The 25,644-nt window shown below is 38.3% G+C and overlaps 1 protein-coding gene across 8 annotated transcripts in view; it reads left to right on the top strand.

Moving 5' to 3' along the window:
- Positions 1–25,644, top strand: part of LOC111152004 (suppression of tumorigenicity 7) — a 265,161-nt gene that overhangs the window by 136,657 nt on the left and 102,860 nt on the right. For 3 of the 8 annotated variants that reach the window (XM_022510267.1, XM_022510263.1, XM_022510266.1), the window contains exons 1-2: positions 7,429–7,510; positions 20,133–20,292. The exons of the other annotated variants lie outside the window; for them this stretch is intronic. In XM_022510267.1, coding sequence (XP_022365975.1) covers positions 7,433–7,510; positions 20,133–20,292 — 238 coding nt within the window. In that variant the 5' untranslated portion in view covers positions 7,429–7,432. Of the gene's footprint in view, positions 1–7,428; positions 7,511–20,132; positions 20,293–25,644 lie in introns of those variants that run through there. 8 annotated transcript variants of the gene reach the window in all.

The following is a 25,644-nucleotide window of genomic DNA, read 5'->3' as shown; positions in this document are numbered from 1 at the left end:
AGGGTGCTTTATCACATGAGAAGTATCCTTGCCAAAGTCAAGTTCAAATGCTCTGAGATGCCTTAGTGTTCTCTTGCAGAGAACTAGATCTTTAGACAAAATCTGGTTATAGTTATTTGCCTTTGTCTCAAATAATTTCATTTTAGTCTCATTTAATCTTAATATATATTATATATATTTACATAGTATATATGTGTACATATGTAAGAAGCAGGTACTGTTACTATCTCTGTTATATGGTTGAGGATAAGTTGTCTGTCCAAGGTCAGTCCAAGGTCACATGGCTGATAACCTAGGTAGTCTTACTTTGGAATCCAAAGTCTTAAGCCCCAACTAAAAAAATTAGCCAAGATCCTCTGTGAGGTCTGTAAACTCAATACTAATGTAATTACTAAACTGGTAAAATAAATAATTTCATAAAAAACCTGTACTACCATACATTATATTATTTCAGAAGTGATATTATCCAAACTTACTTAGAAACAGCTTAGTGGTGGAATTGCTGGTGGTCGAGACCCGAGAGCTCAGGCTCTGGGGTCAGACAGATGTGGCCCTAATCTTGGCCCTATCACTTGGTTGACCTTGGTTGAATCACTTACCTTCCTTGGTATCTTAATTTCCATACCCGGGAATAACAACAGTATCTACTTCACAGAGTACATTGAGGAATAAATGAGGTCATTCAGAAATAACAAGTCAGAGGACAATCATCAGGCAGTGTCCCCCAGATGTACTGACTTCTCTGTGAATATGCTGGGGAAGATGGCTCAGCTCCATGGAGATAGGGCTTTGGGTTCAGTGAGGTTTACTCATTAGCTCAGTGACTCACTTTTATGTCCAGGCCTTTCAGTGCTTGCATTTCAAATACATCGCTTGGCAGAATTGCAAATTGCTACATGTCCAGGAGCTTTGGAGTTGCTTTTTAATCATCTCAATTAGGGGAATTCAGTTGTCCTTGCCACATCTATGCATGTGTTGAAATGATTGTTTTAGCCAGTGCTTATTACATCTTTTAAAATCTTTTGCTACTAAAATTTATGTTCTAGTATAGATTTGATCTCCAGTTGAATTGTGAAAGTGCCTAAAACAGTTTTAGTCCCTGGTGAACATTTATTTAATAAACTTACTTCACAGTTTCCACAGTATTTGGTTGAGCTGATTGACTTAGGTCAGAAATAATCAGTGAGAAATGTATGAGAGATACGATAAAGATTTAACCATCTTAGCAATACTTGAAGAAAGTAGTACACGATCTTGAATAGAGCAGATCAATAAAAATGGTCTTGAAATTCATCATTTTTTATACCTATTCTCATTCTGTAGAATCTGAGGGAATAACATATTTGTTGAGTTGAAAGCTATCTATATGTTCCTTTGTGCCTTTACTACTAACTCTTTCAAAACAATTATTTCAAAGGTTATCAAAACAGCTAAAGCTTAACTACTTAAGAAAATGGATATTGTTACTCATAATGATTGTTTAAGAATAACTTGTGTGAGGGGCGCCTCGGTGGCTCAGTGGGTTAAAGCCTCTGCCTTCGGCTCAGGTCATGATCCCAGGGTCCTGGGATCGAGCCCCGCATCTGGCTCTCTGCTCCGCAGGGAGCCTGCTTCCTCCTCTCTCTCTCTGCCTGCCTCTCTGCCTATTTGTGATCTCTGTCTGTCAAATAAATAAAATCTTAAAAAAAAAAAAAAAGAACGTGTGAAATAGAGAATTGGGTATTCATTTTTGAGATATCAAAGCTATTAAATATATGGCAGAATCATATGTCAGACATTGACGGGCTTGGGCTTAATCTTGATTGTCATAATACATCTGGTGAAACTATTGAGGGCCCTTTTCTGGTGTACTTTGGAACTAAAATGTTTGAAAGTTTGTTTAAACATGCCTAACATTTCCCTACAGGAGTTTTCGAAGCTGTTTTTCTAGTGGAAAATTTAATTGATGAAGTCATAGGATTTTTGAAATATGATGTTGCAGGGTAATGGGCCCGTTGCATATAGTGGGTGGTTGTTGGTCACTCTGGACACCAGCCCTTAATCTCATTTACTATGAGCAGCAGGGAAATTATATAGCTTTTCTATGCTTTACTTGTTTGTAAAAAGGGCCTACTATAGGCCCCTCACTAGCATATGTAAGGACTATAGATGGTTTGAGCTTTAAAACCTCTTATAGAAAGGCTCCACGAAAATCAGGCTTATAGCTATGACAAAAGTTGCTATTGCTGCTGTTTATAATAATATTACCATTATTTTTAGATTTTAGATTCTGGGAAGAGGTGGTAACTTTTTAGTATAACAAATCTTCCTAGACTATAAATTAATAATTTATATGTTTGAAGGTTTATATATAAACACATTTATATGTGTATATATATGTACGTGTGTATATACACACACACACACACACACACACACACATATATTTATTTATTTTTTTTAATTTTAGGAAAGAAAGGTTCTCGGAGTAAATGAATTGGATGTGGAGTTAATTTTCTTCCACATGAATAAAAGCTCTGTGAGTTTGGAGCCTCTTGGTTTTTCTGAGAATTAAGTTCTCTTTTTCTTTGAAGATTGTGACAAAGCGAAGGTCTGTGGTTCCGTCTACTCCTTCTGTAGAGCTTCTTCAGCTGGATGCCCTTTCTATTTTTCTACCAAGGCTATAAGCTCCTCTTTTTATTTTTATTTTTATTTATTTATTTTTAAAGATTTTATTTATTTATTTGACACAGAGAGAGAGGGAACATAAGCAAGGGGAGTGGGAGAGGGAGAAGCAGGCACCTTGCTGAATAGGTAGCCCGATGCGGGGCTCGATCCCAGGACCCTGGTCATGACATGAGCTGAAGGCAGACACTTAATGACTGAGCCACCCAGGCGCCTCTATTTTTATTTTTGTATTACCCAGGGTCCAGCCTCAGGACTAATACAGAATAGCCATTCTATATATGTTTAAACCACACAGTCCTGTGAGTGGTTGGGATAGGCATTCTAGAGGAGTGAGTGAGTACAAAAGACATGAAGGTGACTGTCACTGGGATGGCAAGCTTTAGTAAGGAATGGTGAGAGGGAAGGCTGAAGACAAGATTGTGCTTGATATTAGAAGTCCTTGATAGCAATAAGTTTTTTTTTTTTAATGTTCTTTGTCTATGACATAAAAACTTATGATCATCCTATTATTACAAAGGGTGGAATCTGTTCTGCAGACTTGAGGAACTAAACAAGTACTATTCCAATATTTATTGCTTCTCTTCCTCTTGAACTACATTCTTGCATGCGTGCTAAGGTCTGAATATTTCTCTCAGGATTTGTAGATAGAGACTCTTCTGTGGGCTGCTCCAAATGGAACTATAGACAGTATGTTTATTGTATTGGGGCATATTTTTAATTGGGCTGTTAATGTCAGCAAGCCCTTGGTGGAGTCCATGTCAACTTCTGGGTCTTCTAAAGGGCACTGAAATTATTGATTTTTTTTTTTTTTTAGAGATTTTATTTTTTTGACAGAGAGAGATCACAAGTAGGCAGAGAGGCAGGCAGAGAGAGAGAGAAGCAGGCTCCCCGCTGAGCAAAGAGCCCGAAGCGGGGCTCGATCCCTGGACCCTGAGATCATGACCTGAGCTGAAGGCAGCAGCTTAACCCACTGAGCCATCCAGGTGCCCCTGAAATTGTTGATATTAATGGAGAATGCAAATTTCCTTTTGGAAGTAAAATTTTAATTCTGACTTAAATAATTTATTCCTCAAAGACATGAGTAAGGTAAGAGACTGGACCTTGTGTGGAAAAAATTTTACCCTCTGGATATCTGAGTTGAACTTCTTGACTTAAATCTTCACATTCTAATACTTTTGGTATTTATAACCTCTGTCCCTATCACCAAACCATCAGGCAGTCTGATATTTATGGGTTATGTACTCAAGAGTAATTCCAGAGGGAGAGAGTTTTTCTAGTAATGGTTAAGATTATGAAACAGAGTAGCAAAGAAGAAATTAACATAGCTGTGACCTAATTTGAGGTAGAACTTTGAGGTGTTCATATTCTACCTCTAGTTGCTTATTTCTTTAAAAAAATATTCTGGTTTTGCACCAATTTGAAGGATACAGCTAATGAAGACGTTTCTTACGTACTTCTATATCACATATTTTTTTTTTATCATTCAGAGTATTTTACATCTGTTATAGTTACTTAGATCCTCATTACTAAGTTTCAGGGATAGAGAAACAATATAGATTACATGTATGACACTAATGTTAGCAGTGACTTTTTTTAAAAGTTCAGTTTTCTGTTACAAGCTGTAAAAGCATTTCAAAATGTTTGTGGCACCCCCTGCTGGCTGTATTGTGACACTTCCTTAATAAAGATCGTATCTTTAGATACTGCTCAAAAATACTTTAGGTACATACACCATTTCTCTTTGCAGTCATTTTTATGTAGAAATAATTTTATTTGTATCCAACATAAAATATATTTGAAATTTTAATTGGAGGTGTTTTGCTTTATGATTTGTTTCTTGAAATTTGAACAGTGCTTATCCTTCTAGGCAAATAGAATAATGTATTCACTGGAGATAAAATTATTTGCCATAACCTTTTCACTAATATTTCAGATGAAATTCAGTGGGGCAGAGGCATCTCCCCACATGCTCCTGTTTTCTTGTAAATAATGCCACCATGAACAACCTTTGTACATAAATATATGTGCATATTTGTTATTTGCTAAATACTAGCCTTGCAATATTCTTGAAGAGCACTTTGGATCTTAAAAGACATCCTCTGAGGAGATGGTGGGAATGATGAGGACCTCAGAGTTACAATAGCCTTAAGGACAACGATCCTGGTTTTTTGGCTCACAAGTGTGATTCAAGCCATGATCTGAAGTTCATTAGTGACCCCCTAAGGGCTTTTACATCTGGAAAAACCGTAATTATTTAAGAAAAGCACAATATTTTAGTTAGTGCTATAGGAAGTGACAGCCATTGAATTTTGCTTTCTCAGGAAAAAAATTCAAAGATGCAGAACTAACTGAACAAATCATCATTTGTTCAAATGAACAAAGATCATTTCCTAAATGTCGAATTAAGCTAAGTGTCAGAAAATTTAGCGCCATTATTTATAAACATTGAGCACATTTTAGGCGGGCTCCAGTCCTAATTTAAAGATAAATTTATCTTCTTTAAATGAAAACATGTCTTCCTGTTATATGTATACCTTTTGTTTGCTATTTTATCAAGAATGTATTGAGATTACACACAGTGTTTCTGTAGTGTTTCATGGTCTCTGTTTTCATGCTGTATTCTAGTAGTGCATTGCTTGTTTGTTTTCCCCATTGAGTGCTTAGTACTCTTGGATGGGTGGATGGGTATGGATGGGTGGAAGGATGGATGTTGCATATAATAGGACTGAGAATCTTAATGAATCACCCATGGTCTTTAATGTTCTTTTGATATCTGCAATAATTCTTCACTTTTTTTTTGTGTATATGTCTTTGGGTGTCTTTTGGTGGACTATACATACAGCAATATTTTAAGTACTATTAACTGATTTTATTTTCTATTAAATATTACTCATTCAAAGAAATGTATTCTGAATCAGTAGAAAGTCTTAATCATAGGCTGTTTAAAAAGAATTGTAGCATATTATAAGACACTACACTCGTATAAGACAGTCATAAAATTAATGATTGACTTTTCTAAGTCCTGTGGTTCTAAATTTCTGCAGTCTTTGTATAAGAAAGACGTATAATCTTGCACCCAAAACTATAAGATACCTAGGAATAAATCTAACCAAAGAGACTAAGAATCTATACACAGAAAACTATAAAGTACTCATGAAAGAATGTGTGTGTGTGTGTGTGTGTGTGTGTGTGTGTGTGTGTGTGTGTGTGTTTTGTTTTAAATTCAGTTAGCCAACCTATAGTATATCAGTAGTTTCAGATGTAGTGTTCAACACCTTTTATATGTTTTTATAACATCCTGTGCTCAGGACCTGTCTGTTCACTTATCAAACTTTATGGTAATTGCTTGTTTACTTATTCATTTCCCAGCTAGACTGTGGCCTTCTAGATGGTGGGAACTGTGTCTGATTCATGCTTCACTGCTTGTCCATGGTCTCTTTCATAAACAGAGAAAGGTATTTGTTGAATGAGTGAACATGGGATCTATGGTCCTTTTGGTGACTTGGCTTTCTGGGCCGAGCTCAGGACAAATGGCAAAGCATTTTCCCCTAATGATATCAAAGCCCCACTTCTAACATCCTTCATTCTAAAACCAGACCAATGTGATACCCTTCCTCAAACAGACTCAGTAAAGAAATGTGAATATGCATGCAAATAGCTCTTTAGGTCACTTGTTGTTTTGGTAATAATCAAAATTTCATGTAATATTTAGGTACAAATGATAATGACTTAAAATATACTTATAAAATATGGAAGTGAACCTTACTTAATGGATAGCCAGATCAACTGTATAGTAGATATGAACAGAGGGACAAAAATTGGTCAGAAAGATTCTTGACTGAACATTCGTTTTTAGTGGTTTATTTTTAATCTTTTTTTCATTGACTCCATTTGTTTTGATGAGCAATCTAACAGTCTTTTAAGTAACGTGAAAAAACTTTTACTAATGCATGCTAACTTTGTCAATTTGTCCTTCCTTCTTAGAAGTAATGATGGTATTAAAATCTTTAATAACTGCCAAAAATACACCCTTAAACAACTGGGTCCATTTACACATAGATTTTTTCCCAATAAATACTGTATAGCACTGGAAATGTATTTTCTTTTCCTTATGGTTTTATTAACATTTTCTTTTCTCTCACTTACTTTATTGTAATACTACAGTATATAATGCAAATAACATGCAAAATATGTGTTAATTGACTTTATGTTACTGGTAAGTCTTCGGGTGATAGTAGACTGTTAGTGAAGTTTTGGGTGATGTCAAAAGTTATGGGCAGATTTTTTACTCTGTGGAGGTTTGGTGCCTCGAATACCCACACATTCAAGGATCAGCTGTACTTATTTTCTATTTGTTCTAAAGTTGAAGTATTCCTTGTTGGGTCATCAAGAACTCTAATGTGTGGGTCTCACAAAATATATAAGATCTTCTCTTTTTGACTGACAGTTTAGTAACCAGCTTTGGTTAGAATCCTCAGTGGTTATGAATCCATGAAGACCATTCACGGCAATAGTTTTGGGAGGCAGAAACTAAAAAGCTGCTTTTTTCTTTTATGTGGCTATTTTCTTTCAGGACATAGCCCTTGACACCTAGCATTCTGAGCCTTTGTGATGCTGAGCCATTTTAATGGGATTTTGTTAGGGTTCTAAGAACTTTTGTCATCTGAAACAAATGATTTCACCAGACAGAAAAATGGAACACTCTGTTTTATTGACATACTTATATGTTCCTTATTCTTCTCCTTCTCTCTTTTTTTCAGTGAGCATGTTTTTGAACACATTAACACCGAAGTTCTACGTGGCCCTGACAGGCACTTCCTCACTAATATCAGGGCTCATTTTGGTAAGTGGTAGAATCCTTCCTATCTGAAAGCATGCTGATTACTAACATGTTAGTATATGTACAGGAAATAATTCTGGAAGAATATATACCAGTAGCTTATGGTGATTCATCTTGCATGTGTGTGTATGTTGGGTGGTTGGACAATAGAGGACTTCCATTGCCCAGGTTGCATATATCTAAAATATTTTTTAAAAATTTAGATAGTCTTATATTACTTTTGTTGAAGGGGAAAAACAAAATATGAAGAAAATGGAAGATAAAGGAAGACAATTCTGTGTCAAATTCTAGTGTCTGAGATACTGTAAAATACATGTGAACCAGTTCAGCTAAAAATGCTTTTCATCATTCTTTTTAAAATGGATTATTGACCGTAATCAAGATCAGTAGAAATACAGCCCAGTTTCTTTATTTTTATTTATTTATTTATTTATTAGATTTTATTTACATTCAAGTTAGTTAACAAACAGTGTATTGTCAGTTTCAGGGGTAGAATTTAGTGATTCAGCAGTTGCACATAATACCCAGTGCTCATTAAATCAAGTGCCCTCCTTAATGCTCATCACCCAATTACCCCATCCTCTCCCCTCCCTTCCAGCAACCCTTAGTTTGTTCTGTATAGTTAAGAGTCTCTTACGGTTTGCCTCTTTCTCTGTTTTTGTCTTATTTTTCCTTCCTTCCCCTGTGTTCATCAGTTTTGTTTCTTAAATTCCACATGAGTGAAATCATGGGGTATTCGTCTTTCTCTGACTGACTTATTTTGCTTAGCGTAGTTCCATCTGCGCCATAGAAAATAGTAAGGTTTCATTCTTTTTGATGGGTGAGTAATATTCTGTTGTAGATACATACCATATCTTCTTTATCCATTTGTCCACTGATAGACATCTGGTCTCTTTCCATAGTTTGGCTATTGTGGATAGTGCTGCTATAAACACTGGGGTGCATGCTGTTTTGCCCGAGTTTTCGTGTCTGAGAGACCACCAAGGAACCAAAACTGATGCAATCACACGAGGGTTTATTCGACAAGCTTAAGCTTGGGCCCAAGTATACCCGACACAGCGGAGTAGGGACTTGGACCCCCGAGCTTAGTTAAGGCAGGGGTATTTATGTGTTCCTGTTATTAAAGCAGGGTGGGGGTCTCTGGAACTAAAGCAGGGTGGGGCTTCCTGTTACTAAAGCAGGGTGGGGGTCCTTAGAACTAAAGTAAAGTAGGGGAAAGTTCAGCCATTGGGCACAGGGGTCTGAGATGGATGTCGGAGCCAAGATGGCTGTAGTTATGCTAAGGCTAAACCTGAGGTGGGATGGCCTTAATTTTTCTTGGCCTCCACACACGCGCCCCTTCGAATATCTGTATTTGTATCTTTGGGTAAGTACCTAGTAGTGCAATTGTTGGGTCGTAGGTTGTTCTATTTTTAACTTTTTGAGGAACCCCCATACTTTTCTCCAGCATGGCCGCACCAGTTTGCATTCCCACCAACAGTGTAAGGGGGCTCCCTTTTTATTGCGTCCTTGGCCAACATTTGTTGTTTACTGAGTTGTTGATTTTACCCATTCTGATTGGTTTGCAGTGGTATCTCATTGTGGTTAGCTCAGTTTCTTTAAATGTATTGAGGTGGACCTGGCCATTATAAGCTTTTCTTCCCTTTATCTTCTTTTCCTCCGAAATTTACATTTCCCTATTTCTTTGACAGAGGGAGAGCACATGCAGAGGGAATGGCAGAAGGAGAGGGAGAAGCAGGCTCCCGACTGAGCAGGGAGCTTGACGTGGGGCTCAATCCTAGGACCCTGAGATCATGACCTGAGCTGAAGGCAGACGCTTAACCAACTGAGTCACCCAGGCACCCCCATTTCCCTATTCCTTGCTTTCAAAAATTCCAACTAGGCAAAAGCAACAATAATCATCTCTATGGCTCCATTAGTTTATGCTCTAAATAATTATAAGTGTGATAAAGTATAACACCTGAAGTAGGTGTTTGTTTTTTTTAATTTAAGTGACCTTACACGGGTACCATCTAATTCACTGTAATCACGCTAGTATAATTAAATGACCTTTAAGGAGAAAGTTTTAATTTTTTTTTTTTGCCTACACATAATGCTGTGATTACTAATTACTAATTTTTGTAGAGATAAGAATAAAAAAGATACGACAGAGTTGATGTTAAGAGCACTAGAAAAACACAAGTTTTAGGGGAGAAGGGCATATAAATGGAACAAATACATATACGAACCTAGAGCAGTGGAGGGTTTCAGAGGCTTGAGCTCGTAGGGTAGAGCAATGTATGCAGGGCAGAAACCTGTAAATAGCTTAAAGGAATGGTGGTAGTTTGGGAGCATTTCTTTTTGTGGTCAAAGCATATTCAGGTTAATCTTGCTCTGCTGTATCACCTGGGTTGCTGTACCCAAGGGAGGAAATGTTTGAAGTTGATATTACTGGGACGGACATGTGAAGAACATGAGTAAAAACCACTCCAAGATGTTTTATAAATGGAAATCTGCATAGAAAGCCCAATACTGCACAGAGACCAAGCCAAGGTGAAGGGAAGCATATTAAAACTTCTCCTTGATATCGGTTGAAATAAGGTGTGTATAGTAATTTGTACCTTATTGCCTCTTATATGCAGATCTGCATACCCATCATTGTCTCTAAGTGTTCTCTGTTCTGTGGGGACATGTGAAAAATAGGGATACTAGAAAGAGTTGTTCACAAAGCTCTAAGGTGATTTGCTTAAGCGCATGTTAGTTTGTGGCAAAGTCAGGCCTAGAACCCATGTCCTCAGGTTCCCACCTTGATATTCTTTGATGGACTGAAAAACTTCAAACTTAGAAAATGATTTCAAATGCTTGATAAATGATTAATGAGGATGTGCTGAAAACATGGCAGCCTTTTAGCATGTATATTTTTGGGGAGAGAGGAGAGGGTATTTCAAGTCTTCAACTATTAGTTATTTTCATTTAAAGTAACATTTTAGTATTTTCTTCCTAAAATAGCTTTGAAATATTTTTTGATTAAATAAACCAAAGAAAGTGAACTTTTAGGTGCAATCTGAATAACAATTTCATGCTAAAAATTAGTAATTCACTCTGATGCAGAAAATAGCTTTTTGTTTGTGTATTCCTCCCTCAAGGGTGTTTACTTAAGAACGGTTTACCCACTTAGATGGTGCCTACTGTGTGCCAGGCACTGATCTAAGCACTTTACATGCTAATTCATTTACTCAACAGTAGGAGGAGGTAATTGCCAGCCTTGTTTCCATTTTACTAATGGATAGGCTGAATAGGTAGCATAGGCAAGTGAGTAACGGGCCTTGGGTCACTTCTGGGGCAAATAGTGAAAAGCAGGAGTTCATCCCAGGCAGGCTGTCACTCATTTCATCACCTTCTGGTTAAGTTCTCAGCTATTTTCCTAGCTTGCTGGACAAATGGCAGGTCTGGATTTTATCTTGGTGTGGGTTCGCTAGGCTATAAATTGCCAGAATGTGGGTGATTTCCTTTTTCTCTGGTAAGCTAGACCCAGCAATCCTTTTACCTTCCAATTCAGGGAGGTGAAATCCCACCTGCCTACTTTTCTTGTTCTCCAAATGAAGGGATTTCAGCAGAGCGCGACCCCCTCCGCCGGACCGCCTCTCCTGTGTTCGGGGGGAGGGGGCAGCTGCTGAAACCAGACAGGCAGTGTGCGGAGCGTCTCAGGTGGCATCTGTCCTGCAGCCTTCTCAGGAGGCACTAGCTGTGCTTGATGTGAAACTTTGACCTTCGGAAAACCCATGATGTTTGAAGATTTTGGAAGGCCTTGCTCAAAAATGCGTGGTCCATACTTAGGGCAAAATCGCTACGATGCAGGAATAGTTCTAGATAGCTTTAGCCTCCTGCTTGAGAGATTATGGGCATTGGTGTTGTCCTGCCTTTGGGGACTTAGCTTTGGTAGCCCTTGAAATGTACCCAGGGTTGAGGTTTCTATTCAGCCACTGTTCTTTTCTGCCAAGTGCATTCATGAGAGGCAGCACTGGGGTAAAGGTTCAGGTCCTTAGTGGTTTGTTTGCTGGCACTGAGAGACAATTACCTAACTACTCTCCCCTGAGTGATGGACGGAGAGCCGAGCAGTGAACACTGAAAGTACAGGGATGCCTCTGGGGAAGTGGTTGTTTGGGGACCTCAGGATTCCTATGCTGGAGATGGAAATTGTCATGCAGTGTGTTGTCTTAAGAGAAGAGGGGTAAATAAAAACACCCTGAAAAAGTCATCTAACTGAACAAATATACATACAAGTAAAATGTATTTGGCAAATGCTACTGTCTTTTACACTAATGTGTTTAAAAAGAGATAAGTATTAATTGATGTGTATTTTACTAGACATCACTGCTTCTTCTTAATTTTGCAGGTTGAAAGCCAGCAAAGAGTTTGGTTACACCACCTACCTTTCACTCTTCCCTTTTGGTCTTGTGCCCATATACTCATCCAGCCAGCTCTCTCCCTTGCTCAACTCCAAGAGGCCCCCTGCCCTCTTGGCCTCTTGGCACAAGGCTACCGATCTCAGTCCAGTTCCAGCCACAGGAACTGCACCTGTCCTCACAGTCCGAACCAACCAATTTAGTCTTTTAGTTGCTTTAGCAAGGACATGCCCAGTCTGTTTAAAGTAGCCTCTCAGAATAATGTTCATTTCAATGGAGAAGATTTCTGGGTTTTCTTTTTATTTTTGAGAGTGGTAAGGTGGTTATGTGGAGAAAATGCTCCCCTTAATTTTTTCGAAATGTTGGTAGAACGGAGAAAATGCTGTATCTTATATGGACATTTATACATAGATTCTTCATTATCATGGATGTAGACATGCTTCTACACCTACATTTTACACATATATTAAACAGATATAAAAAGAGGCATCTAAGGCATAATTTTAAAAAGTGAGAATCAAGAACTAAAGAGGGAGGAAATTAGAATAGTAAATAAAAGACTTAGCTCATAGATTACATGTAAAAAATTATGTTTTTGGCAAAGTGTAGAAGAGATGAAATTAGGAATAAGTTGTATCAAAAGGTCCATTTATTGAGGCCCTACTCTATGCCAGATATTAAGTACTTCTCATATATTACTTCATTTAATTCTCTTTAAAATTCTAAGTGGTAGATACAGCAGTGGCTTTATGCTGCTGAGTATAAACAGACACAAGCATTAAATAATTTGACCAAAGTTATATAGTAGAGAAATGGTAAAATTGAATATGGATCTCTTTGATGTCCTCCATCCCTTCCTGTTCAAAAGTAAGGAAGTAGGACTGGAAGATTGTTAGGGATCCTTTCAACTTTTCCCTATCCCTCTAAAGAACTTGACTTGCACTTGAGATAGCACTTTAATTGACAGATGTGTGGATCACCCTAATGATGGTGATTCTGGAGGTACGAGTCAAAAAAGACTTAGGGAAACTTGACTGGAAGGGCTCTTAGGGTGTGGGAAGCTCCATATAAATGTCAGAATGTGTTGATTTATGAAACAAGTTATCTCTTATCTATAGAATAAAGAAGGAGAGATGCTGTGGGGATCACATGGTAGGGGAGCCTGCAGATGATTAGAGTAAACTGAGGCTCATTCAACTTTATCAGATTACAGCTTCTTGGGGTCACCATAAAAATTAGTGATTTTCCACAGGAGACCAAGCAAAGTGCCAGGCCAGAGAGTAGACATGTGTCTGTCAGGCTCTGACTGTAGACAGGAGTATTTGAGTGGATCAGATGAATGATTAGACATGCAGAAGTGAAGAAGGTGAGTGTGAGCATAGCAGATAAAGGGACAAAACTGCACTTTGGCTTTATCAGTTTAGATTTGAGCACAATTTGAGATGTTTGAAAATCATGTACTTGCAGGGCTGGGGAAAAGAACCCTCAGAAGCCATCCAGTTTAAACCAGTAAAGACTTAAAGATTAGGCATCCAGAAAGCTTGTGACTTGCTCAGGTTACCCTAGTAGGTAAGGGTGGAGTGAGGACTGGAAGTTAAATTTCTGCTGCCTTGGCATAGTATCATTCTGCCTCTCATAATGGTGTTGATCAAGGAAGTGGGTAGCAGTAGTATCTAACAGTTGACATTTTTATTTTAATAGATCCACAGAAATTGGTCAGGGAGGTAAGAAAGGGGGTAGAAGGAAAGAAGGAAAAAGAAAAGAAAAAGAAAAAAGAGAAAAGAGAGAGAAGGATGGGCACTACACCCTTCCCTGGAGGAGACATTTTTTTCTTTATCTAATTGACCGTGGATACTTAGCACAATTTATAATTATGTTTTATTTGTGTCATCATTTATGGCCTTTGTCCTCTGTGTAATGGAAGCTTCATGGAGACTGGGACCATATCTGTTTTTTGTATACAATAATATAATGCCTGGGTAGACTTTCATAAAATATTTGTTGAAAGCACAGAGATCCAGTGAGTGAATGAATGAACTGATTGTGTCAGAATGATCTGGGGAGCTTGTTTAAAGCGATGGATCCAACCACCACTCCAGACCAACTGAATCTGAATCTAAATCTCCAGGAGAGGGACCACGAGGATAGTGGCTTCACGGCATGAGCTGGCAGGGCCCAAGGCCCACAGTGCAGGATGGCTTCTCCCCATGTCAGTACGATTCCTGATCTTCCCCTGGGAGGGTGACCCTCCTCTCCAGGTCATACTCATTAACGCTACAGTGGTAAATCTCATCCTGTGAACATACAGACATGGAGGTGGAGATGGATCATTAACTATTGACCTTGAAGTTGACCTTGACCTTCACTTTTCTATCTTCTCTCTTTTCTTAAAACTTGGGTGATAGGTGGCCAGGAAAACGAGTGAAAGGCATGAATACCAGTTCTTCACACAGCCCCCCTCCATTGTTTAGGGGCACACAACCGAGGAGGGACTGATTGAGACCAAGGAAGTGGGAAGCTAAGACCCCTTCTATAGCACGCCAGTATTCCTAAACAAAACATAACAGGAACCAGAAGGGAAAGACAGTCTGTCACGTGGAGTTGGGTTCGGGGTGGGGGCAGACTCTGGAAGCGTCACTAGGTGCAGAGACAAGGATATATTTGGGAATTCTAACAAGAAACTAAAAAGATTATGAATATTATGTAGTCCATGCCACTGCCTTGATATCTCATTTAAGCACAGAAGACCCCCTTTTGCCAAAAAACTGTTTACTACCAGATATATTTCTAAAGACTTAGAACAGGTGTCAATTTTGCAGTTTTTCTATTTGGGAGCAGACTGCGTGAAAGTTTCATGTTTCCCTTTTTAATCTCCAACATCACTGTATCTATGCTCCTGTGATATTATTACCTACTTAATTGTTAAGAAGCACTTAGCCAATTTCAGGCTGAGACTTCCTTGTATTTCTTGTGGGTTTAATGGAATTGGTATGGAATTACTAAGGTGCTGCTGTATGGGATCTTGAAGCATTTTTAAGTATAGGGTATAGGGAAGTCCCTGATTCATAAGAAGTGTTTTATATATGGAACATGCAGTTCAGGAAGAAGAGGGCTTATTGGCTAAGGAAGAATCTAGCCATCTTCAGTAAAGACTCAGCTTTTAGGTTTGCAGGGTAGGTGGAAGGGTCTTGTTTGTTTATCCCTTTGCCAGATTTTTGTTCCTTCCCTGTGGAAGAGTTGTACTTTAGGTCAGCTCCAAACCTGGATCTCTACCCCTAATCCCAGTGCTTTTTGGTCATTCTCTCTATTTCTGCCAAATAGTATGGAAGGGGTCACAAAGCATTGCTAATGGGGTACTTGACAAATTTTAAATATGATATGGGTCTCGAGTATAGTTTTTGGTCCTTCTGTCCTGCAAGATGTAGATCCAAATTACTACTTCGACTCTCACATTTGCAATTCCATCCCTACTTTCCTTATTCTCAGAAGACAAGCCTTACCGTTGTCTCCACTGAGATTAGTGTCACCCGCTTTGTCCCTTTGTTGCCTTCTTACTGGTGTAACAGCTCATACCACACCCTATTTTCCAAAATAGAATGTTGCCCTCTATTCATCATTCATCCTTCCTTTTCTTCCTGTCTCAGGACAAGAAATGGTAGGTTACCTTTTGAGGGTGGGGTGGGTATGCTTTCTGGGCTCTTGGCATCATGCCTCTTGGTCATTTGTACTCTTTTGTATCTTTAATGTCTCTCTTTTCACTAGCTTCTTTACCCTTCCACAAATTTGTATAAGTCTATCTTTTTTTAAAAACAACAAATAAAAAGAACAGAAGAACTTTCATTGATCCTGCTGTTGATTTAGACTATCTTCCATTAAAGCACTGGGCCAGCCCTTGTCATCCATCCATTTAGTTATCCAACTATCCATCCATCCAGTCTTGTAATCATTCATCTGTGTATCCATCCAACATTAACTGAGGGCTTACTGTGACATTATTTTGTGTATCAGATAATTGAGCCCCAGGGAATCAAGAGACCCAAACAAGGTCACACAACTTGGCTATCATGAAATGTATGTGAGTTTTGAACCCGGCTAGAGGGAGGGCAAGTGTTGATTTCCTAAATGCCACATCAAATGGATGATTTTTAGTTCTCATCTTACTTGATCTGTATAATCTTTGGCGTGAAGCATGAGTTGGAAAAAAAAGCTCTAGAGGGATTATGCATTTAAGACTTGAGATAGTAAATTTATATTTTAATTCTATGGTTGTCAGATTAAAACCTGTTTTATTCTACTGAGGTAAAGCCCACTAAGCTACTAGCATGTCCAAGGACTAATTTTAAAATCTAAATTTGTTTATGAGAACTTTGCTGTTTACATTGTCGGTTATGCACCAGGGAGAAGAATTCAAAGTGACACCAAATATGTGTGTGTTAAATAACACCATCTGCCCATTTGGATGTGTGCAGCTATTTAAAAATCCTGTGAGGTTCTGGCCCAAGCCTGTCACGTTTCGGGATAAGGGGCGAATTATTTTGCTAACCCCAAATTAGAAGACTTAGTTTGAGGTTTAAGAAGGCTTCAAGTCCTTCCCTACTTTCTTTTGCAAGTTGTTCCTTCAACAGGTATTAGAGTCTCTGCCCTAGGGTACTGGGGACATTCGTATAGTACAAAGAAAGACCATGATAGGTAAGAAGGCATCTGCTGCTGTGAAAAAGACAAGGCCTGAGAAGACTTCCCCCTTGCCCTCCAAAGAGCTGCATGAATAACCCGGTCTTTACTGAGACCTGTTAATCCTGCTTTAGAAATCCTGGATGGAAGCTCTGTCTCCTATGATCATGCAAATACCTCATTAATATGAATTATTTAGGATGAATTATCCAGTCCCACTTGATAGACTACTTCTGGATTGGTTTTGATAGCTGAGAAGGCAAAGGGACAGTAGTGTCGATGAAAGGCAGTAGGATATAAAGATTTGAAAAGGAAGATGATAGGCTACATCTTTCTTGTTTCAGTATGCAACAGAGTTACCAAAAGATGTCTTGTTGCAGAGCCCTGGGGAGATCTGGGACTTTAGGCTGAGCAGCTACTTAATTTGCTGTGTGACTTTGGTCATTCCTCATTCTTTAAATGGAGATTGTGCATGGTCCTTTAATGTCCCTTTTAGTACTGACATTGTGTGATTTCTTCTGCAGAAACTGAGAAATCTGGAGTCCCAAGGTGTGTGCACGTGTGTGTGTGTGTGTTGTGATGGGTATAGGCTATATCAGGAGGAAGCTGTGAGAGGCGTTGTGGTCTGTGGCATGGACTCGTGGTATCAGGGGCCACATGTGCATTTTATATAACCCTGGAGCACAGCTCTTGCCTGGTGTGGAGCACTTCCTGCATGTGACTGAGTGAATGAAGTCCTGGCAGGTGCCCAGCAGCATAATATATAGAAAGCAGAGCAAAAGCTTAGGGTAACAAAAGCTCTCCACCACAGTGATTGAGAGCCATTGCCAGTTCTGTGCCCAGTGTTCTTGGGTTGCTTGGAGCCTTCCTTCTCTTCTAATAAAGGCGAAGCCACAGATCTCTTAAGGGCTTTGTTGAGTGGTCAGAACTGAATGATGAGCAGTACCCTTTTTCACAATGATTTCTTGGGCTTTCAGCTGACAACTTAGTAACAGACAAGAAGATGCTGTTCTAGCCTGAATCATAGACTAGTGACAGCAGAGGGCATCAGTATGTCAGGTGTCCCGTGCAGGGAAGGTATGTACATTATCAATATAATAAATGGTAGCTTTGCTATTACTTTTGAGAACCAAACATGCAATGGGTACTGAACTGGGGATTTTACATGGGAATTGAAACTAGGTGTTTTACATGGGTGTGAAAATGGAGGACCCTTGAAGAAAAAGAATGAATATGATTTCTACTTTACAGTTGCAGAAACTGCTGTTCAAATAGGTGAAATAACTTGCCTGAGGTAACAGACTCCTTGGATTCATGGTTTGTCAACTTACCATTCTTAGCTTTGTTCCTTCAAGCAAGATCTCTTATTCCTAGCATTCCACATGTTATAGACTAGTTCTGTCCCTTCTTAGCTTTCATACATATTCTCTTCCATGTCTGCCCACTGAAGTTACTGGAATGACTTAACATGTAAAAATTTATATAGTCAGAGGGGTAACTTTTTGGAATTAAATTAGAGTTGTCATAGAATTGGAAACATTTGGTTTGATTGATGTCTCCTTTTAGTCATTTATAGATGTTCTTTTTGTCTTAAAAGGTGTTTTGTTTGTTTGATAGAGTGGAAAAGAGAAAACATTGATTTTTAAGTAATAGCCCAAAGTCCATTCCAGAGTAGGTAACAAAATCTTGTTTTTATGAAATACGTAATCATAAGCCATCAAAAAACCAAAAAAACAGGGGTGCCTGGGTGGCTTAGTGGGTTAAAGCCTCTGCCTTCAGCTCAGGTCATGATCTCAAGGTCCTGGGATTAAGCCCCGCATTGTGCTCTCTGCTCAGTGGAGAGCCTGCTCCCCCCTACCCCGCCTCTCTGCCTACTTGTAATCTCTGTCTGTCAAATAAATAAAATCTTAAAAAAAAAAACCCACAAAACAAAATATTGCCATTTTCAGTGACATGGATGGAACTAGAGGGTATTATGTTAAGCGAAATAAGTCAATCAGAGAAAGACAGTTATCATATGATCTCACTGATAATGTGGAATTTGAGGAACAAGGCAGGGGATCATAGGGGAAGAGAGGAAAAAAATGAAACACGACAAAAACAGAGAGGGAGACAAATCATAAGAGACCAAATCTCAAGAAACAAACTGAGAGTTGCTGGAGGGGAGGGAGTTCGGAGGGATGGGGTTGCCTGGGTGATGGGCATTGGGTTGGGTATGTGCTATGGTGAGCACTGTGAATTGTGTATGACTGCGTATGTCACAGACCTGCACCCGTGAAACAAATAATATATTATATGTTAATAAAAAAAAAAAGAGGGGCACCTGGGTGGCTCAGTGGGTTAAAGCCTCTGCCTTTGACTCAGATCATGATCCCAGGGTCCTGGGATTGAGCCTGCATCGGGCTCTCTGCTCATCAGGGAGCCTGCTTCCTCCTCTCTCTCTGCCTGCTTCTCTGCCTACTTGTGATCTTTGTCTGTCAAATAAATAAATAAAATCTTTAAAAAATACATTAAAAAAATAGGTAAGCATAAAGGTAATTAATTCTATGTTAGTACCACATTCTGTATTATATTATAAAAATATGGTATAGTTAATCCTATGAGACTCTGGGATATAGCTGATTCTTAAATTTCTTCTGTGTGATGATTTGTGGCTGCTTAAGGAACAAATCCCAAATAAGGCAAGGAAGAGAAGAAAGAATGTGGGAGAGAGCAGCTTTGAACAGTAGTGGGAAAGTGTTCCCTGGAGGGACCAAGGGGCCAGGGAAGTAGGCTTAGGGGAGGTAGCTTGTTTTCCCAGTGCTTAGAAGTCATGATTGCAGCCTAGTCATATGAGTGTTACTGCTTCTTTCCTTTTATTAATGAAAGTTACCTCTTTTCTCCTTTGCAAGGCATGGTATATAATAATTGGTAAGCTGGTGAACTAGGAAACCTTAATGGTGTTCAACAGATGCTTATGTTTATAAAGCACTTCTTAGCAGGTGGGACATTGCTAAGTCTCTCAGTAGTTGAGTACTATCCATACAAGAAATGGGATGCCTTCCATTCTTTCTGTAAAACCAGCTTTTCTCTAAGGAAATGCTTGTTTTTAAAATAAAAGTAAAATTTTGCTATCTTAAAATTTTTATGCAGGTATGGCTTTAATAGAATGTAAGGTGCCAAGACTTGGAATATTTCATAAGCCATACTTCTAAAACTTGCTTATTTGTAGGCATTTCTGGAGTTGTCTTTCTGCCATGGTGATTTTGTTAGAATAGTATGTAAATTTGGAGGAAAACGATACTGAGCAGTTCTTAACAGTGTTCTTTTATCCATGATTGTAGTTATGGATTTTCTTTGAAAACTAGCATCAAGTGGAGGAAACTAATTTGAGAATTTAAAATGTAATTGGTGTTCTAATTTTATTAAACTCTGTAATTTTTAGAATAAATTAAGCAGAATTTTTGGAGTAAAAATTAAGTATTTAAGGTGGATGTAATTAGTAAATGCAGTATATTTCTTGGGCATGTGTACAAAAATCATGAACAGTAACAAGGACCATAATCACTCTTACTGTCTTTCTATTCTAGATATTTGAATGGTGGTATTTTCGCAAGTATGGAACGTCATTCATTGAACAAGTCTCAGTAAGCCACTTGCGCCCCCTCCTGGGAGGGGTTGACAACAACTCCTCCAACAATTCTAACTCCAGCAATGGGGACTCAGATTCCAACAGGCAAAGTGTCTCAGGTACGGAAAGTCCTTCAGTTTGAACATGATTTACTTATTTTTACTAAATTATTATGACTATAAGACTGTAATAAGTTGTTATTTAAATATTAGTCTCTGGAGAAGAATGTTTATTTTCCCAAGGTGTTGACAGCTTCTACCAGGGAAATAGAATAGAAGCATCACAAGGAAAGGAAATATTTATTTTGTTTAATTTTATTTTCTCTCCGTTTTGGTTTAGCTAAGGATCATTTACTTAGGTCAGTATTTCTAGCCTGAGTCTCTGGCCTCCTTGTCCCTAGTTTCTCGAACTTTACTGAATGTTTCCATTCTCTTTCATGATAACAGCAGAACCTTCTGTTTAACTAGATGTAATCATGTCACCCCTTTGCTTAAAAACCTGCCTTGGTTTCCATTCCACTGAAGATAAAGCCCAGACTCCTTAGCATAGCATAAGGTACTTTCACCTTTCTTGCCAGCTATGGCTTCAGTCGCAGTCCTGTCCCTCTCCTTTTCATTTCTTAAACATGCCATGTTTTCTCATGGCCCTTTTTCTAGAAGTCGGTCTCCCTCTCTGGTGTGTTTGCCCGTTTTTCATAACCCAGCTCCAGTGTTACTTCATGGGAAGCCTTCTCTGATAGGCTGTACAATATCTCTCCACCTTTGTCGACTTGTAGCATTTTTATCTTTAGTAACATTTATCAAATCACACTGTGATGTTTCAGCTGCTTTATGGCAGTATTTCTAGCATTTTGCAGAATGTCTGCTCCATCATTGCAACTCAGTGAGTGAACAAATGAGTACATGCAAGGCCTGTAATTTCTCCATTCATAAAAGAAGAGGGAAGAATATGGTCTCTTAGCTTGGTCTCTTTATCAGGTCAGTAAACATTTCCTACGTCCCTAATATGAATACAGGTTCTTTTGAGTATTATGATTGAAAAAAAAAAAAGCCAAAGTTCTTGTCCTCATGGAACTCTCACATCTACTGAAGGAGACACAGCGGTGAGTGCTGTGATTACATGAGGGGAACATACAATACTATGGAGAACCAAGGAGGGGTTCCTGACCCAAACTGGGGGAAGAAGTTTGCTTCTTGAAGGGGAGGGCACTAGTTCTGGTACTTGAAGGATGAAGAGGAAGAAATTAAAGAGCTAGGTTAGATCTGGTTTTTTTTTTTTTCTTTCTCCTAGAGTAACTCAGTCTCAGTCTGCATTTCATAACCATCTCACCAGGTAATAAGCATCAAGAAGCATTGCACATACATTTTATTTCTGTTGTTGATCTGGTGCCCGTTCAGTAGACCCTTTGCCACCCATCTGAGAGTGGCAGGGGGCACCAGCAGGTACACATTTTTTTCATCCTAAAGGGTACGAGAGATGGCACCACTCAGGTAACAAATTGTCTGGGACTTTGAACTTACCCATTTTGTGGAAAAACAAACAAACAAACAAACAAACAAACAGAAAAAACAAAAAGAGAGTTGAACAACGTGAAACACTAACCACTATTCTAACAAATGTAGCACATTATTCTAAGGGCGGGGGGGTCTTCATCATTCAGTCATCATCACATAAGCCATGGTGGATAACTGCCCTCAGTTTGCATCTGCCGTGAAGACCTCTTGTCTGATTTGAGTTACTATAGTCTTTGAGTGCTATAAAACATCGTAGGAAGTTAACAGATTAGAAATGGAAAGCAGCCTTATTACTTCATTCTTCATTGTGAGTACATTTTTATTTTCATTAAAATTCTCTCTACACAATTTAAATTTCTTGATATCATTCCTTAATGCAATGAAGAGTTCTTCTTACTGTCACTATTATTTTGCTGTTTCTCTTTATGGTTAACTTGAAGTAAGCCTTATGTATTATATAAATCTTGATGCTATTCTTAGTGCTTTTATGGCAGTTTTAAAAGGGAGAACCTCAGCCCCTTATAAAAACATATTCAAAAATAATGATCATGGAAATTCCCAGTTTTATTTGTACCGAATTTTTACCCAAGACTGAGTTTTTGAATATTATTATAATTCGGTTCCACTAGTATTTGCTCTATGCATGCAGTTTTTCTGTTCATTTCCTATATAAGAGGTACAGCATTTACGATCTAGCATTTTATGATCTGATCTGATAAGAATGTTTGAATAGTTACATTTAGCGAAGGGGAAATTACCTTATCTAAGTATATTTAGGGCTCAGTCTGGCCTCTTCTTGACAGCTAGGTTTCTAAAATTTGGCTGACTTAGCTCAGCAGACATGTATTGAGTATGGTTTCAGTGGGACTAATACTATTTTCCACTTCTCTTTTCCTGTGGTAATTTTTATTTTTGAATAAGAAAAGTATTATTGAAGTATGTTGTCTTTTATCTTACTTTTAATCACTTTCTATTAAATAGTCTGGTTTCATCTAAGTAAAGGAAAAAGAAAGTCCAAAGCTGAGGGTAATTAATAGCACATTTTCTTAAAAAGACGAATTTGTTTAACAATTCCTATTCCCTTAATAATAATACAATGGCTGTTGCCTTAATAAATCTTTTGATTTTCTTTGAGAACGACAAGACAGTTCTTTGGTGAATCTTACATGAAATACAACATGGCTAAGAAATCCCATGGATATTGGCAGAGGCAGTTTAATTGCTTATTTGAGAAAAAATAATTGAAAAACTTAAAGAAAAACCCCCCTGAAATTATTAGTTATAAACCTTGATTTATCTGAAAGCCATAGTGTAGCTCTTAAGGAGTCATTTGTTTTGGTTGAAAGTTGAAAGACCTGACCTGCTGAAGAATGATTTGGGTGGGGTTATGGGGAGTGGGAGGACTACAAATTGGCCTGGGTGCAGACTCTTTTAAAAACTGTAGTAATCTTTATCTCTGGATCAGAGAAGAAATGTAGTTAACTATACAGCTTCTTAAGCTAGCCAAATTTTAGGTTTTTAGGTTAATATTTATTGGCTTAGGTTAATATTTATGAACATTTTACTTGTTTTGCTTTTTTTTGGGAGCTAACCCACCATTTTTCATCATAAACCCTGCTGATGTATTTGCCATGTCACTGTGTTTCTCACTGCCATTTCTTAATTAACTCAGCTTATGAGCTGATGGTGTGCTGGGATTTAAAACGTGGGCAACTTCTTCCTGTCTGAAGGGAGGGGGTTCTCAGGGACCAGTAACATTTTGAATCTGGGTTCATGGGAACATCTGTTTGATAATTTGCCCTGTTCTTGAGTAAGTTGCCATGAAGACAAGGGTTGGCAGCATTCACCTTCAAGATATTTGGGAAAAGTTCAGGGTGCTTTATCACATGAGAAGTATCCTTGCCAAAGTCAAGTTCAAATGCTCTGAGATGCCTTAGTGTTCTCTTGCAGAGAACTAGATCTTTAGACAAAATCTGGTTATAGTTATTTGCCTTTGTCTCAAATAATTTCATTTTAGTCTCATTTAATCTTAATATATATTATATATATTTACATAGTATATATGTGTACATATGTAAGAAGCAGGTACTGTTACTATCTCTGTTATATGGTTGAGGATAAGTTGTCTGTCCAAGGTCAGTCCAAGGTCACATGGCTGATAACCTAGGTAGTCTTACTTTGGAATCCAAAGTCTTAAGCCCCAACTAAAAAAATTAGCCAAGATCCTCTGTGAGGTCTGTAAACTCAATACTAATGTAATTACTAAACTGGTAAAATAAATAATTTCATAAAAAACCTGTACTACCATACATTATATTATTTCAGAAGTGATATTATCCAAACTTACTTAGAAACAGCTTAGTGGTGGAATTGCTGGTGGTCGAGACCCGAGAGCTCAGGCTCTGGGGTCAGACAGATGTGGCCCTAATCTTGGCCCTATCACTTGGTTGACCTTGGTTGAATCACTTACCTTCCTTGGTATCTTAATTTCCATACCCGGGAATAACAACAGTATCTACTTCACAGAGTACATTGAGGAATAAATGAGGTCATTCAGAAATAACAAGTCAGAGGACAATCATCAGGCAGTGTCCCCCAGATGTACTGACTTCTCTGTGAATATGCTGGGGAAGATGGCTCAGCTCCATGGAGATAGGGCTTTGGGTTCAGTGAGGTTTACTCATTAGCTCAGTGACTCACTTTTATGTCCAGGCCTTTCAGTGCTTGCATTTCAAATACATCGCTTGGCAGAATTGCAAATTGCTACATGTCCAGGAGCTTTGGAGTTGCTTTTTAATCATCTCAATTAGGGGAATTCAGTTGTCCTTGCCACATCTATGCATGTGTTGAAATGATTGTTTTAGCCAGTGCTTATTACATCTTTTAAAATCTTTTGCTACTAAAATTTATGTTCTAGTATAGATTTGATCTCCAGTTGAATTGTGAAAGTGCCTAAAACAGTTTTAGTCCCTGGTGAACATTTATTTAATAAACTTACTTCACAGTTTCCACAGTATTTGGTTGAGCTGATTGACTTAGGTCAGAAATAATCAGTGAGAAATGTATGAGAGATACGATAAAGATTTAACCATCTTAGCAATACTTGAAGAAAGTAGTACACGATCTTGAATAGAGCAGATCAATAAAAATGGTCTTGAAATTCATCATTTTTTATACCTATTCTCATTCTGTAGAATCTGAGGGAATAACATATTTGTTGAGTTGAAAGCTATCTATATGTTCCTTTGTGCCTTTACTACTAACTCTTTCAAAACAATTATTTCAAAGGTTATCAAAACAGCTAAAGCTTAACTACTTAAGAAAATGGATATTGTTACTCATAATGATTGTTTAAGAATAACTTGTGTGAGGGGCGCCTCGGTGGCTCAGTGGGTTAAAGCCTCTGCCTTCGGCTCAGGTCATGATCCCAGGGTCCTGGGATCGAGCCCCGCATCTGGCTCTCTGCTCCGCAGGGAGCCTGCTTCCTCCTCTCTCTCTCTGCCTGCCTCTCTGCCTATTTGTGATCTCTGTCTGTCAAATAAATAAAATCTTAAAAAAAAAAAAAAAGAACGTGTGAAATAGAGAATTGGGTATTCATTTTTGAGATATCAAAGCTATTAAATATATGGCAGAATCATATGTCAGACATTGACGGGCTTGGGCTTAATCTTGATTGTCATAATACATCTGGTGAAACTATTGAGGGCCCTTTTCTGGTGTACTTTGGAACTAAAATGTTTGAAAGTTTGTTTAAACATGCCTAACATTTCCCTACAGGAGTTTTCGAAGCTGTTTTTCTAGTGGAAAATTTAATTGATGAAGTCATAGGATTTTTGAAATATGATGTTGCAGGGTAATGGGCCCGTTGCATATAGTGGGTGGTTGTTGGTCACTCTGGACACCAGCCCTTAATCTCATTTACTATGAGCAGCAGGGAAATTATATAGCTTTTCTATG

This window comes from Enhydra lutris, unplaced genomic scaffold (assembly GCF_002288905.1).
Source record: "Enhydra lutris kenyoni isolate GAN:26980312 unplaced genomic scaffold, ASM228890v2 scaffoldscaffold27, whole genome shotgun sequence".
NCBI classification, from domain to species: Eukaryota; Metazoa; Chordata; class Mammalia; order Carnivora; family Mustelidae; genus Enhydra; species Enhydra lutris.
This window is presented reverse-complemented; position numbering and strand designations above follow the sequence as displayed.